Below are 13603 nucleotides of genomic sequence, written 5' to 3' on the forward strand. Positions count from 1 at the left end.
ACCTTGGAGGGCTGCTGGGTCCCCTCCCAGCACCGCTGCCTCGCAGCGCTGCTTCCTCGTGGCTCTGGCACCGCAGACCCTTGGGCAGACCCAGGAGCTCTGCATCCTCCAAGCTACCCACAAGGAAGAGCTCCACACATGCCTGTGCGCATGGCTGCTCATCAGAGAGAAACAGAGGGTTATTATATCACCAGTTGATTCATACAAGCTCTGTGTGCTAAAGTCAGAGCCTGACGCAGACTCTGAGATTTATTGCAGGATTTATTATAGAGCTTCTTCACAGTGAACATTTTAGGGGAGGGGAGGAGAGCGAGGGCTTTTGGTTCCTTCCTGATTTTGCCAAAGCATCGGAGGCTGCTCAGCGAGCTGTGAACCGAGCACGGCAGCAGCAGCTCAGTCCGTGGGGGGCAGCGGGCGCGCTGCTCACTCGGTCTCTGCGTCGCTGTCCGGGCCCAGGGCGTCCAGCGGCCGCACGCGCAGCGAGTCGTAGTTGGGCGGCGGGGTGCCGGGCTCGGGGGGCAGCGCCTCGCCCCGCGCGGTGCCGTGGCTGGGGACAGCGCCGGCCTCCTCGTGCTGGAAGCCCAGGTTCGTGTGAGCCTCCACCAGCTCCGACACCGTGGGCGGTGCGTCCGGGTACCGCGCCTGCGCCCGCTTCTGCTTCAGGCCTTTGCACCAGCCGATGATGTTGATAACGGTGATCCACAGGGAGTCTATGATGATTTCCCCGAACTCTATGAGGCACAGCACGGAGCCGCCCATCCAGAACCCGAACTGGCCTCCCAGGCTCGACAGCAGCCAAACAATCTGCAGGCGGGAGAGCGGGACAGAGAGGTGACGTGGGGCCCGGCGGCTGCCACTCCCTGGGCTCTGGTGCGGAGCTCGTGGCAGCCCCGCGGCGGCACCGCACGGAGCGAGCGCGGGGCACTCACCGTCGTGGCAGCAGACTCCGAGATCGTGCGGTAGTTGTATTCCTGGAAGTAGATGTTCAGCTTGATGATGCCGTTCCTGTAACACAGGAGGGGAGCTCAGAGCTCCCACGCTGTGGGAGTCCCGCGGGCACGCACCCCCAGCTGCACAGGGGGAGGGCCGCCCCCAGCCCTACCAGCGGGAACCTCTGCCTGCTGCGGGGAGAAGCCGAGAAATGCTCCCCTCTGCAGAACAGCTGCTGGGGGAGGGACGTGGCTCTGCTCCTGCAAAAGCACTTGCACACCTGGAACCTTCTCCAGGGCTGCCTGCTGTGGTTTCTTCCCAGCTGCCCTAGTTGGTCCGAAGCCTCCCCTGAGCGCCGCGCTGCCTGTGCTCCGGCCGCAGGGACAGGGCAGCCGCGGGGTGCAACAGCCCCAGGGCGGCAGGAACCCAGGCTCTGTTTCTGCCCTCAGCAGCCAGCCAGGGCGCACACGGAGTGTGCTGGCGAGGCTGGGTGGTGCTAGCGAGGTGTTTGCTCACCAAGCTGAAGTTAAGCATCTTCTTTTTGTTTTGCTCTGATTTGTTTTTAGGGCCTGGCATAAGGGCAGGACCCGGTTGGAGCTCTGTACCAGCCCAGGCTGTGTTGCAATACGTGGGTTAACGCGAGGCTCCTCGGCCTCCGCAAGAACTGGCTTTTCAGGCATGCTGAGCAACGAACACCACGGGAGCTGCCTGTGCTTCCCAAATCTGCCCATTCCTTTCTTCCCCCAGCTCAGGGTTTAGGTTATCAAGGGATAACTCATCAGCTACCCTGTTTTTGGTGTAAGCCCCTCCTGCTGCTGCTGCTGCTGTTGGCAGTTTGGAGGTATAAGTATAAAGGGATGAACGCAGCACTACAGGAGCTGATCCCTTGCAGTTCATCGCTTTAGAGCTTCTGGGCTGCTGTTTGGGACCAACTGGAAACATAGCTCGTGTTCATGTTAATTTAACTCCACGTTCGCGGTTGTGTCTGACCCCCTTTGTTACTGTGAGGAGCAGAGGATGTGCGCGAGGTGCGTTTCTTGCTTCATGTATTTTCCAGGCAAGCGTGTGCCAAATCTTGTTCTACCTTCTGCATTAGCAGTGTGCGCTCTGGCTGATGGCCAAGGCACGTGTTAAACTAATGTTAGCAGGCTCGACAGAGAAGATACAGCGGTTGTGCTTTTCGCTTACCTGTCCAGAGTCACATTTGTTGACATGTCCCTTTCATAAGACAAAATATGGAAAATCCAGTCCTAGGGAAACAGAACTCATTCAGAACGGAGAAGCAGCATCCTGTCTAAGCACTTGCCAGGGCAGGAACCCAGGGAAGTAAGAAACCTGTCCTGAATAGTCCTGTTTTAATCCAGCTCTATTGGATTAAAAGCACGACAAAACATTGAGTAACGTGTTCGTTGAGTGGCCTCCATCCCGCTCCCACTCGGTGGTTTGTGCAGGGGTTACAACACGTCACCACGCTGCCTTCACTGACTCTGACTTTGCATTCACAGATGGTGTCGGGCTGCAGGGGCATCCTGGTTTAACGTGGCGAGTTCATAAGGCGCTCGTCCGATGTGCTTAGAAGGAGGCAAAGGCAATTAACAGGAGCTTGTGGCAGAAGATGGTGCGTATGTACCCATTCCTATCTCCTGCATTTGGCAGCTTGTAGATGCCTTTGCTCAAGCACACTTCTGCTGTGGCTGCGTTTATGCAGCGGTAGCAGAGTCATGCTGGCTGTCATTTTATCAATTCAGGATTAGAGATTATTGTTAAGATAAAGTTTTTCTGTAAGGGCTGTGTGTGAAGTCCTTGGTGGCCATGTGCTGGAATAAATTGAATCACGGTGCATGGCTGAAATCTCCTTTGAAATCAGTTACAACCGATTCCGTGTCACGAGGCACACCGTACCTAACAGGGTTTGCCTTAGGAACTGCGCTGCCCGCCTGGAGGATGCCAGGCGTTCGTCCCATGCTGCGGGCATGGCGTGCTGTGTGACGGGGAGCCAGCAGGACAGCAACGGCCTCTGGTGCATGGCGGTGGCAAGAGGCAAGGCTGCACACCTAGTATTGATGCCGGGTAATCCTGAGTGTTTAGTGCATGGTCCAAACGAGTGTTTGTTCTCTCTTCAGGGAGCCCACGAGACCTGACTGCACCTCCAGCCTCCACCACCCTCGTGATGTGGGAAGGTGGCCCCGTTCCTGGCTGCTCTCTGCTCCCAACGGCACGAAGCCTCAAGGCGACAGCTCCCAGCGAGCGCGCTGCAGACCCCGACCAGGCGGCGTGTGCGAGGCAGGGATGAAGGTAAGCACTCGTGCCCTGTGCCGTGCCAGCAATCTTGTAGGAGGAAAGGCTGTGCCATGCCCTGCCTGCACTCGCCTGGCAGGGGAGCGTGGTCACTCAGCTTTGCTCATGCTGCTGCGGGGTTGTCACCCCTCGTGCCTCATGCTCTGGGGTTAGGCTCTGTCTGCATGCTGAAAATGTGTAATTTAGCAAAGAGGCCCTTGCTACCTGGACATTAACTCTAAAAGTACTGAGTGATTCATGTGGTTAAGAACAGGTAGTTATTAATGGCTGTTTCAAAACAAGAAATCAGTGTTACCTCTGAAGCTTCAGATGGCCAGTCTGCCATAGAGATGGTCATTTTATACTGCGTGTCACTAGAAAGGAGGGGAAAGAACGTTAACATAAAGTCACTGGAACTTCAGTTCTCATTCAGATAAGCAACCCCACTCAGTTTTCTGCAATTTTAAGGGGGTCAGAATTGATGGGAGACAAAATGCAGGATTCTTTTCACCTCTACAGCTGCCAGAAATAGTTGAAGTACTTACTTGCATGTTTCCTTGCAAGAGTCAATGCAAATTTGTCTCTGTCTTATACTTGATCTCAGTGATGAATAGCAGTATGCTGTTCGGTGAAAACAAAAAAACGAAGCTTCTGTTTAGATAAGAACCCCACTTACTTTATTCATTTCATAGATTCAATTTTAATTTCTCAATAGCGATAAAACGCGTGTCCAGTCCCTCCCTCCTGCGTGCCAGTGCCCTGGGAAGGCCGTACAGTTAGCTTTGTGCTCTTACCCCAGCCTGGGTTATCGTCATTGTTGCAGTAAGTTACCCCTTCAGGTAAAGGAAACATATAGTGACCACATCCACAGATTTCAGCCATGTGATTTTGGAAACAGGAACGCAGGCAAGCCTGAAAAAAGGGAAGAGGGAGCTGCTTAGAAGTGGGGTGTACTTCCCTGGTGATCTCTGTGTTGCTGCTGTCCGTGTTTGCTATGAGAATTAGCCTGCTCCCAGGCACATTCCTTACAGGGGCTCTCTTGCACCGAGTGGAAGGTTTTGTAGCTCCATACAGAGAGAAAGCTGCCTCTGCTGTGGGAGCCGTCCTGCAGAGATGCTCCTCCAGCCTGTGCCAAGCATCTCCGGGTGCTGCAGCACAACGTGGCAGCCCCTCAGGCAGCACTGTGTTTGTGGTCTGTCATAACGTAGTGATTCCAACAGAAAGAAGAGGCTGGTGAATAAGCTATCATGTTTATAGCTGCACTGCAATTACATTTCTCTTTATGTTGCATTTTTACTACTACTCTGGTTTTTAAGCTAAATTGTAGTGGCAAGTTAACGTGGGTAATTCACCTCGCAGGAGTAGAAGGGAGCTAAATGCCTGCTCCCAGCCGCACAGGAAACTGCTCAATTCTTAATTATTTTAGGGTTTCATGGAAGCAATATAGTTTCCAAAAAGGAATAAAAATGTTCTATTTTATGCATAGACACAGCTGTTGTCTCCAGGTTTTATATCACATATTGACAAAGGGCTGGTTTCCACTTTAAAGCCAAGACTTTAAAAATACTTCAACAAAAAGAGCAGGCTTTAGAAATCTGAATTATCTTATCTGTGCATCTGTTTCTCTCCTTGAAGGGATTACAGCTGCAGCTCCGACAGCATGCGATCCAGGGCTGCAACACTGCCATTAGCTCAGCGAGGCATGAAGTTAATCATCAGAGATTGGAGTGGGATTTTTCATGAAACAATGCACAAAGCAATAACAAAGTCTATGAGAAGATAATTGAATTTAACAGTTTCAGCTAGGTAGGACAGTCAGAGAATGTCTATGTAACACGAAATGCTTACAGAATTCACTATAATCGTGGAGTGATTAAAAAAAGCCTGGTTTTGCTGAGAGGTCTCTGAAGTGACACGAATTATGCGGACATAGTTCCCTGGTCAGCGTTTAGCAACTTTTAAGTAATAATGCAATCATTTCAAGTATTTGCTTAAACGTTATACAAGCATCTTAAAAAGTAGGGTAAAGTGGTCCAATTGTTATAATTATATAAAGGCAGAAATGCGAAAAGCCTGCTAGACCAAACCCCTTCAACGTGTCTGAGATGTATTCTTCAGTCCTTTGTAAATAACCCCAAAAACGATTTTGGTGTTTTCGTTGGTGCCAGATCTCACCCCTAAGAAATGTTTCTCCCTTATGTTATAGCCTGTTACAAATTAACCAGTGTTTAATGTTTACACTATATTTTTATTACAGATTCAAGGTTTACAAACACTCAACTTTCTCATCCCAATTTTAAAGTGAAGAAAAGACAAAGGTCTGTCTTCACTTCCTGTACAAAATAAGCGCCCTTCTCAGTGTAAAAATTGACGTAGTTCTCTTAAAGAGAGAAGGATTAAAAAAGAAGAGGTGTGTTCAGGAGAGGGATCCCTCCCGTGTGTTTATCCCTCTCAGGGCAGTAGCACTATTATGTGCGTACACAAAATACAAGCTGCTTTGCACCTTAGGGCAGCAGAGCAGCAGCGTGGTTAAAACCAGGAGCACGACAGTTATCCGAATAGCTGTCATCCTCCCAGAGCATCCGGAGCAGCAGGAGGCATCCCGCTTCGTGAAAAGCTGTCGCGCTGCGGTCTCCGCAAAGCCTCCTAGCACTGCAGTCACCTGGGCAGCAATGCTGGCACTGTTACCGCGGCACGTGAGGGTGTGCTGACTGCTCAATAATCCCGGGAGTTTAAAGAAGTTAGCGTGTTGAACACGGGTAATGATTGCATGCCCGCCCCTTGCAGTTGATCTCCTTATAATTAAAAGATTTCAGCCAAGCATGGAAATTGTAGAAGACGATATTCTCACAGCTGAAAAGAAATTAACTGCCTCAGTGACACGGCAGGATCAGTTATTCTTTTAAAGGACCTCCGGAAGGAGAAAGCTGAAGTGGCAGGCGGCCGGCACGTGCAGCACTAGCGAGGCACCGACCCCTTCAGGAGCCCGTCGGGGCCAGGCCCCTGGGGCTGCTCGGGGGCCGGGGGGGCAGCAACACCAAAGAGCCTGCGTGTGCTCGCCTCCTCTCGCTTTGATGTGTTCAGGGTGAGAGGGAACCTTCCGTGGGGGGAGCTGAGCTCTGAGGCAGCAGTGTCCAACGAGACCAGCTTTAAATCGTGGTCATATGTGAAAGTACAAATATTTTGCTTTTTGGTCTGCAAATCAGTGCCCTGCTGGTATGTTGCCTGTACCAGGGTCCTACGTAACAACAGAGATCCTGGGGGATTTTCTGTGTTACGGCTTTTGAGAAAATTACAGCAATGCCCATTTTCATCCCTCTCAAAATGAAACAAACTTCATACCTGGATAAGGCAAAAATAACTACTAATACCGCTTCCTTGCTATGTGAGCTGCTTTGGAACAAGAAGGAAGACTGTGTATTACACAAAACTGTGTTGTCTGCCAAAGCAATATTCCTAATAGTTTGAGGTAACTTTTAATAATTACATCGTTAGGTTTTGATCCTGCAACACAGAGTTATTTGCATTGGCGCCACTGGATTGTTTCCAAACCTGGGGCTACTGCGTGTTCAGACTTGAGTTTTGATTTATTACCATAAAAGAAGGTTCCTGTGCCTAGGTTATGCTTCCTTCCTTATCATTGCTGAGCCTCCAGTAACCTGACATGTCAGTCAAAATCTGTAACTGCTTTGAAGACTTCCCCTAACCATCTTTGTTTGATTTAAAATCATGTTTTACCTGTATGGAGTAGGAAGTATTGTATTCACTGTAAAGGTTTTTTACAGGGACATCAGACCCATTCATGGTACAGTCACTGTAGGGATAGCCCATCCGCTCTAGTTCATCCTGAAAGAAAACCAAGACAGCAAACGTGTAGTTATTGCTCCCCTGGGCACCTGGGGCTACTTTTCCAGAGATTCTGTAATTCCCATATTCCCTGCTGGCTTCGAAAAAACCTCAGAGAATCGCTGTCATCTTGTGCTCTGGTACCTCTGCTCTAGGAGGACCAGGGGCGCAGAGTGGGTGCCCTGACCAGAGCTGCCAGCCGAAACCTGGGCTCTGGAGTGACATGCCAACAGCATGTGTTAGCAAGGAACCTTCTGACATAGTGTGAGAGGAGGGAACAATGACCTGGGCTCAATATTTTGGCTTTAATAAAGCACTTTGCCAGGACAGTTACATAAAAGCCTCCATAAACTTTTCCAGCCCATAGCTAGAGCACGCCTTGACTCTTTTGGTTTGAGCCAGTTCAGCCAAGACTTAAAACAAACTTGGTTGCGGTCCCATCAGATAACATTATTCTCAGACAATCTGCTCTAGAGGAATGCCACACATACCACCAGCACACCAATGGAGGTTTCCGTCCCAGCCATCGCGTAGATGCCCTGATCCTTAAGAAATGGGAAGCTCTTCTGTTGATGCAGCATCAGCCGTGCCCCAGCAGCAGACGACAGGTAGGGGATGTAGTCCTGCTGGCTGATGTCCAGAATCAGCTTCAGCCCTGTGGCACCAAACAAAATATTCTGAACAGGAATGGCATCAAAATTCAAGTCTTTGTTAAACAAACAAACAAACAAACAACAACAAAAGACCACCTGAGCATCTTTTCCTCTCACTGTGCACAGAAATCTGCAGTCCTTGGGGGAAGAACCCAAGTCTGTCTGTCACAGCAGTGTTACACGTGTATAAATACGCATGATGGCAAATGCACAGAATGGAAATATCTCTATCCAGATGTTACACTTCTGCTAACTGTAGTCACATTACTTCTCTCTATGCAACAGATTTCCCTTCTGGGAGCTTATACCCTCTGGAAAACAGTTAATCCCTGCTGTAGTGCTCTAGAGAAAAAGAAATTACAAATCTGTTACAGATAACAGAAATTGCCATTGAGAGACAGAGTAATTCCCAGCACTTCTGTTCCTTTAACTCTTTCTTTAGCGGAGCTTTCTCTTACCAAACTCGGCTCCAGGGTTGGAAGAATTCAAAGCCTCTTTGTCCATGCCCCAGTTAAAGATGTAGCAGTTACCGTGGTCTGGGTGATAGATTTGGGTGAAATTCCTGGAAGAATCATGCGCATAAAACTGTGACTCTCAGGGAGAAGTAAAGGGTTATCAAATAACGGATGTGGTGAGACTGGTTTTTGGCAGCTAGCTCTGGGATTCACTTTAAATTGCTTCATTTGTTGAACACTTGAATAGAAATTTCAGCTGATGTAATTTCAATCAATCTGCTGTTGGAAACAAAGAAAAGCCAGGTACTGACATGTACCGAGGCACAGCTGTTGAGGATAATGCTCTGTTGTAATGGAAAAGAATAGCCTGCCATGCAGATGAGACCAAAAATACTGGCTTGATCTGAGCTATAGTAACAGGCTTTGGCTTGTGTTATATCTCATTCTTTGATACTAATTCTCTATTGCCTTCTTTGCAGAAGTGGTATTGCTGGCAGGACTCCTTGAAGCCTGGGTTGCTGCTGTGCACTCGAGTTTCTCAAAACTGTATATATAAATTTGGCATTCGCAAGAATGATGGATAAAATGCATTTCTCAGAGCCTTGCGTAAAAAGATAAGGTGTAACTGAGGGCTGTGTCTCTGTGCTGACTCAACACCTGAGCTGGCAGTGATTATTGCTAAATTCCTAGCGAAGGTCTCATCGGTGCTGCTAGCCTCAATACATCATGAGCAAAATGGCCCATCCAAACTAAAACCCAAGCCACTATCCCCAAATACCCTGTTTCAGCCAGGATCACACCCAGAAACCATCTGGGAAATGCTGTTAGCCTTAAGGACCCAGATATACTTTAAAAAACAGAAAACAACAATAAAAGAGCTGTCTTGCCTTCGGCATCCTGCACCACCCCTGATGTGCCAGGAAGGGCTCAGTGTGTACCTACTTGTAGTTGCAGGGTTCAGCCCCGTAGAGACACGCCAGGATCATGTCTTCTGCCTGGTAGCCCATCCTGATTCTTTCTTGCAGTGGGACTTTGGAGAGGATGCTGGTGGACTGCAGGATGTACCACTCCGTCACCGCCTGCGCTGCACTGGTGAAGTTCCTGTAGGTGCAGTTGTTGGAGCCCTGGTGGCTGCACTGGAGACACACACAGTCAGCTCCTACCCCGTGCCACCCCTGTCCGCTGTTCCTGTGGGAGCCAAAGCTGTGGCCAGGCAGGAGCTGAGGAAACGGCGGCCACATCTGAACGTGCTCAACAGGTGGGTCAGAGAATGATACCACAGAGACTGGCTTAGGTTGGACGGGGCCTTAAAGACCATCTAGTTCCAGCTAGGTGCCACCCACTAGATCGGGGTCCCTTTCCCAGGGACGCTTCCCAGCTGGACAGATTCTCCATCAGTCCCAGAGGTTACCTCACCGTGCTTACAGAAAATCATGTTTTGCTCAATTCCTGAAGGCTGCAGGTGCCTCAGCTTCCAAGGTCTTGGCCTGTAACACTGCCTGCCAGGATTGAGGCCATGGGAGAAGAGGACAGGGGGAAGCAAGGCCACCGCGTGCCCCCACCGTGCCCCTGCAGCGGGCGCTGGGCAGGGGAAGTGGCCGCAGCCTCTCCCCAGCGCTTTGGGTGCAGGAGCAGAGGAAGGCGTGGAGGCGGCAGGCAGAGCCCCCGCCTTTGCCCTGCCCTGGGGCAGCGGGCAGCCCCTGGCTGGGGGCTGCTGCGTGGCGCAGGGGACAGGCAGTGCCCTGCCCGCACCCGCTGCGGCTGCGCCCTGCCCTCCCCGTGGCGGAGATGCTGTCACCACCGCACCGCCTCTTACCAGCTTCACTGCCAGCTTGTACTTCTTCTCTTCGGATGTGGTGTTGGACGGGGCAGGAGGAGCAGCAGTGGTCCCGTTCCCTGGGGCAGTCTCATTCCCTGCAGCAGTCCCGTTCCCTGGAGCCGTCCCGTTCCCTGGAGAGATCCCATTCTCTAGAGCGGTCCCGTTCCCTGGAGAGGTCCCGTTCCCTGGAGCGGTCCTGTTGGTCTCAAAGATCTCCACGATGACAGGGTTGTCCTTGTCGTGCTCATCAATGAGCACCAGTGGAATCTGGTTCCAGAGTGCCAGATCCAGCCCCTCGGAGGCATTGTCGCTGCCGTTCAGCAGCAGGGGTGTGATGGTGTCCCCATGCGTGGGCTGCAGGATCCTCTCCAGAGCCGCCTCGATCAGCTTGTCCAGCTCTTTCAGCAAATGCTTCACCTCCGAGTACCTGCAGGGCGACAGGCGCACACCAGCTGGCGTAAGGGCGCTCGGGAGGTGGCAAGGATCCGTCACGCCGCTGCGCCAGGCCCGTGTGGGGCCCGCAGCTGCGGGGAGATGTAGGAGAGGTACTGCACGGCAGCGCGAGGCTCTGCACAGCGCAGCCAGCTGGGCGCCGCGTCTCCCAGCAGCTGGGTGTAAAATCATCTGGAGATAAACAGAGTCCTTCGCTGGCAAAGCTGCTGCACTCACAGCCTGTCGGCACAGGACTGCGTTTGGTGTATTTCAGCAATTCACTGCAGTTTACACAAAACAACTCTAGCAAGCAGAGAGAAAAAACAGCAAATCCCCGTGCCTCAGTCGAGAGCATCTCACCTTGCGCTACACTACTGCGTGGATATAAATTTGAAGCAACTCTAGCAAAGATCAGTTGCTCCTTTGAAATTATAATTATGTTACTGTAGCTCACAGCAGATAGCACTGTTTAACTAGCTCTTAATGGCTGGAGTGTATGCGATAAGAGGTATGTTCATGGCGAGGAAAAAGAAAGGAATTGTGGGGAGAGATCACGAGACTGATTTTGATTGTGACAAGTTAGTTGAACTTCAAGTTTTCTCTGAGCCAGGGAAAGTTTACAGGAAGGCAATAACCATTATTAGATTAACTGATACAGTAATGAGAAACAGACAAACTCGCAGGCACACAACCCCTTCTTTGGAGCTGAGCCATTTGTTTTTATATTGTTCTCATTTGTTTGTTTTTTAGTGCCACTTGGTGAGTCAAAGGGTAATTTTCACTGCTGCTCCTAATGTGATACCTGGGACAGGAACAGACCCGTCTATCTTGTGCTGTAACTGCCTGTGTTCATGTGCAACTCCATAAATCAGGCAAAGGAAAACTTACTTGAAGGGGTTGGCGTTGCAGACCGTGACTGCAGGGAACTTCATAGTCTTGAAGCCGATAGAGAGCGACGACGTGACGTTGTAGGAGAGGTACGTGTTAATGAGGATACCCCACTGCCAGAAGACCAGAGACGCGAAGAGCAACGTTAAGAAAAACCAGATGACTTTCTTCTTCGGCCCCTCCTTGATGATGCGCTTGGGGCCGTGCGTGTTGGTGTTGTCGCAGTACCAGACCAGCAGCTCCTTGTAGGTGTAGCCAGGGCCCTTCTGGAGGCGGTGCAGGGCCCGGACAAAATACTTCTTCACATTCATCCTGGTGTCTGCAAGCAGGAAAGAGAGATCAGGCCAGCTGCCTGGAGAAGCAGGGCTTCGCAGCAGGCCAAGCCCAGCGGTGCTGCCAGCAGGGCAGAACGGCAGAGTTACGTGACAACGGCCCTGGTTTGTAGCCCCAGAGAAACGTGGAGCCGGAGCTCCTCACGTCAGGCTGTGACAGAGAAACAGCCCCAGATTCTTGAGAGGGTGTAAGGGGGGGACCTCTGCTTTGCAGTTCCAAAAGTGGTGGATGCGGCCGTGTCCCTTTTTGTGGTGCCTCTCAGCCCCACGGGAGGTAAGCTGCTGGGGCCTGCGTGAGGTTTCTGTGCCTGGCGGTAGGGTACAGAGCCCTGGCTCTGTTCACGTCCTTCCCATCCCTGGGGAGGATGGCTGTGCTGTACCCAGGTGGGCACACGGTGCCGGGACAGCAGCAGGAGCTGCCCTGGCCCTGGCCTTCCTCCCACCACCACCATCAGCTGTCCTCGGCGGGGCCCCTCCTGTTGGGGCGGACGGACGGGCAGCCCTGTGCGAAAATGGCTTCGACTCCCCAAGCCTCTGTCATTTCAAGTTAGTCTGTAATGGGTTTCCCTGGGAGGAGGGGCGGTGTTTTGCCTCCAAGCATCACCCAGGTCACTGTAAAAAGCCACAAGCGCTGTTGCTGCTGCAGCCCAACAGCATCTGAAGGCTTTGTCAGGGCTGGGTGGACCAAGCGCTCACACATGGAGAAACACGTCCTGCTTTCGTGTTGCATTCAGGCTAACCGCGCGTAGTGCTCCGGCTAACGCTGGGCTTAAGAGTTTTTCTTAAAATGGGTGACGAAAAAGTATTCCAGTGTGCCAGAATGCCAAAGGGGGACAGGACTTAGAAACTGCAGTGTCTTTCCCAGACCAAGAATGCTGTTAAGTACATGTTGCCCGCCAGAGGAAGAACAATAGATGTTTTTTTCCCACCAAATTCCTTTGTCTTTAAGATAGTATCGGTATGTTTCTATGGCTCATGTGAGAGATGCTGCATATTTTACATTCATGTTGTGAGTAAATAGAACATTTTGTGCTGCTATTTTTAAGGCGAGAATTTGTGTTACTAAATCTTAATATCCTGAGGCAGGATTTCAAAACGAAACAGAGTCAGCTACTTAGAAAATTCTTCAGACTTCAGTTGTAGGGGAATAGAATTCAAGATAAATGCTGTGTATATCACAGCATCCTAGAAGAAGTAGTAGTGAAATAATATAGCAATATTTCAGTAACGAGCAGTACTCAGTACCGAGCTCAAGTCACAGGCACCAAGACAGGTCTGATTTATAAACAATACAGTCAAAATACACTTAAAGGCAGAGAGACCAGCAAAGCAAACTAGTAAATATTTTCCACCTTTTAAGAAATCCAATAAAAGATTTAGATTAGATTAAAATTTAAAACACACCTACACTTTGCTGGGCAAAATCCAGCCCTGCTGGACCTGACTGGCTGCATGCCCTGCAATCTGTTTGCTTTCCTGCTGACACACTGCACTGGCTGCGCGGGGAGCCTGGGCTTTCTGCTGCCTTCTGAAACCTGCTAGAGAGGATCCCAGGCGCTCGCTGCACAGCTCCATCAGCTGCACATCAAGCTGAGAACACCAGAAGTTATTATTTTTAATATTGTTTCCTAAGCCTGAATCTTACCAATTTTTTCCTGATAACAGTGTTGAGATGTGTACGTGCGGTTTGAGGAGCGCATGCAGAATAAAAGTTTCGTGTCTGACTAAAGTTGCTCAATGGCCAGTTTTGAACCTGCCTTTATCTTTGTTCGGTTCTGCAGGATTCATTCACACATTTATTCTCCATCTTGAATTTATTTCCATTTAACCACTTTAAGAGTGTCCTTTTCTTGCTAGCAATAGCAGTGGGAAAATACTGTCATAGGAAAAGAAGACCACGTTCAAATCAGTTTTAAGCAAAGATCAGAAAACCTCGCAGTTTGCTTTATGTCTTCAGCTCAGCAATCATAA

General features: G+C 50.4%; 1 protein-coding gene and 1 long non-coding RNA gene across 2 annotated transcripts; one reads left to right on the forward strand and one right to left on the reverse strand.

The window, feature by feature from the left end:
* Positions 1 to 209: 209 nt before the first annotated feature.
* SCNN1B (sodium channel epithelial 1 subunit beta) lies at positions 210 to 11613 on the reverse strand. The gene is made up of 12 exons (XM_080556910.1): positions 11301 to 11613; positions 9978 to 10407; positions 9104 to 9297; positions 8165 to 8268; positions 7545 to 7708; positions 6946 to 7053; positions 4002 to 4119; positions 3753 to 3828; positions 3524 to 3581; positions 2119 to 2180; positions 930 to 1005; positions 210 to 804 (listed from the first exon to the last, which is right to left on the reverse strand). The coding sequence occupies exons 1-12, from the start codon at positions 11609 to 11611 to the stop codon at positions 424 to 426; spliced, it is 2082 nt and encodes a 693-aa protein (XP_080413036.1). The 5' UTR covers positions 11612 to 11613; the 3' UTR covers positions 210 to 423.
* On the forward strand, positions 2189 to 13356 carry LOC308178374. The gene is made up of 3 exons (XR_013939704.1): positions 2189 to 3225; positions 9187 to 9419; positions 11163 to 13356. It is a non-coding gene; the product is annotated as an uncharacterized lncRNA (long non-coding RNA).
* Positions 13357 to 13603: the final 247 nt, after the last annotated feature.

Source organism: Anser brachyrhynchus, assembly GCF_964034855.1.
Source record: "Anser brachyrhynchus genome assembly, chromosome: 15".
Lineage (NCBI taxonomy): Eukaryota > Metazoa > Chordata > Aves > Anseriformes > Anatidae > Anser > Anser brachyrhynchus.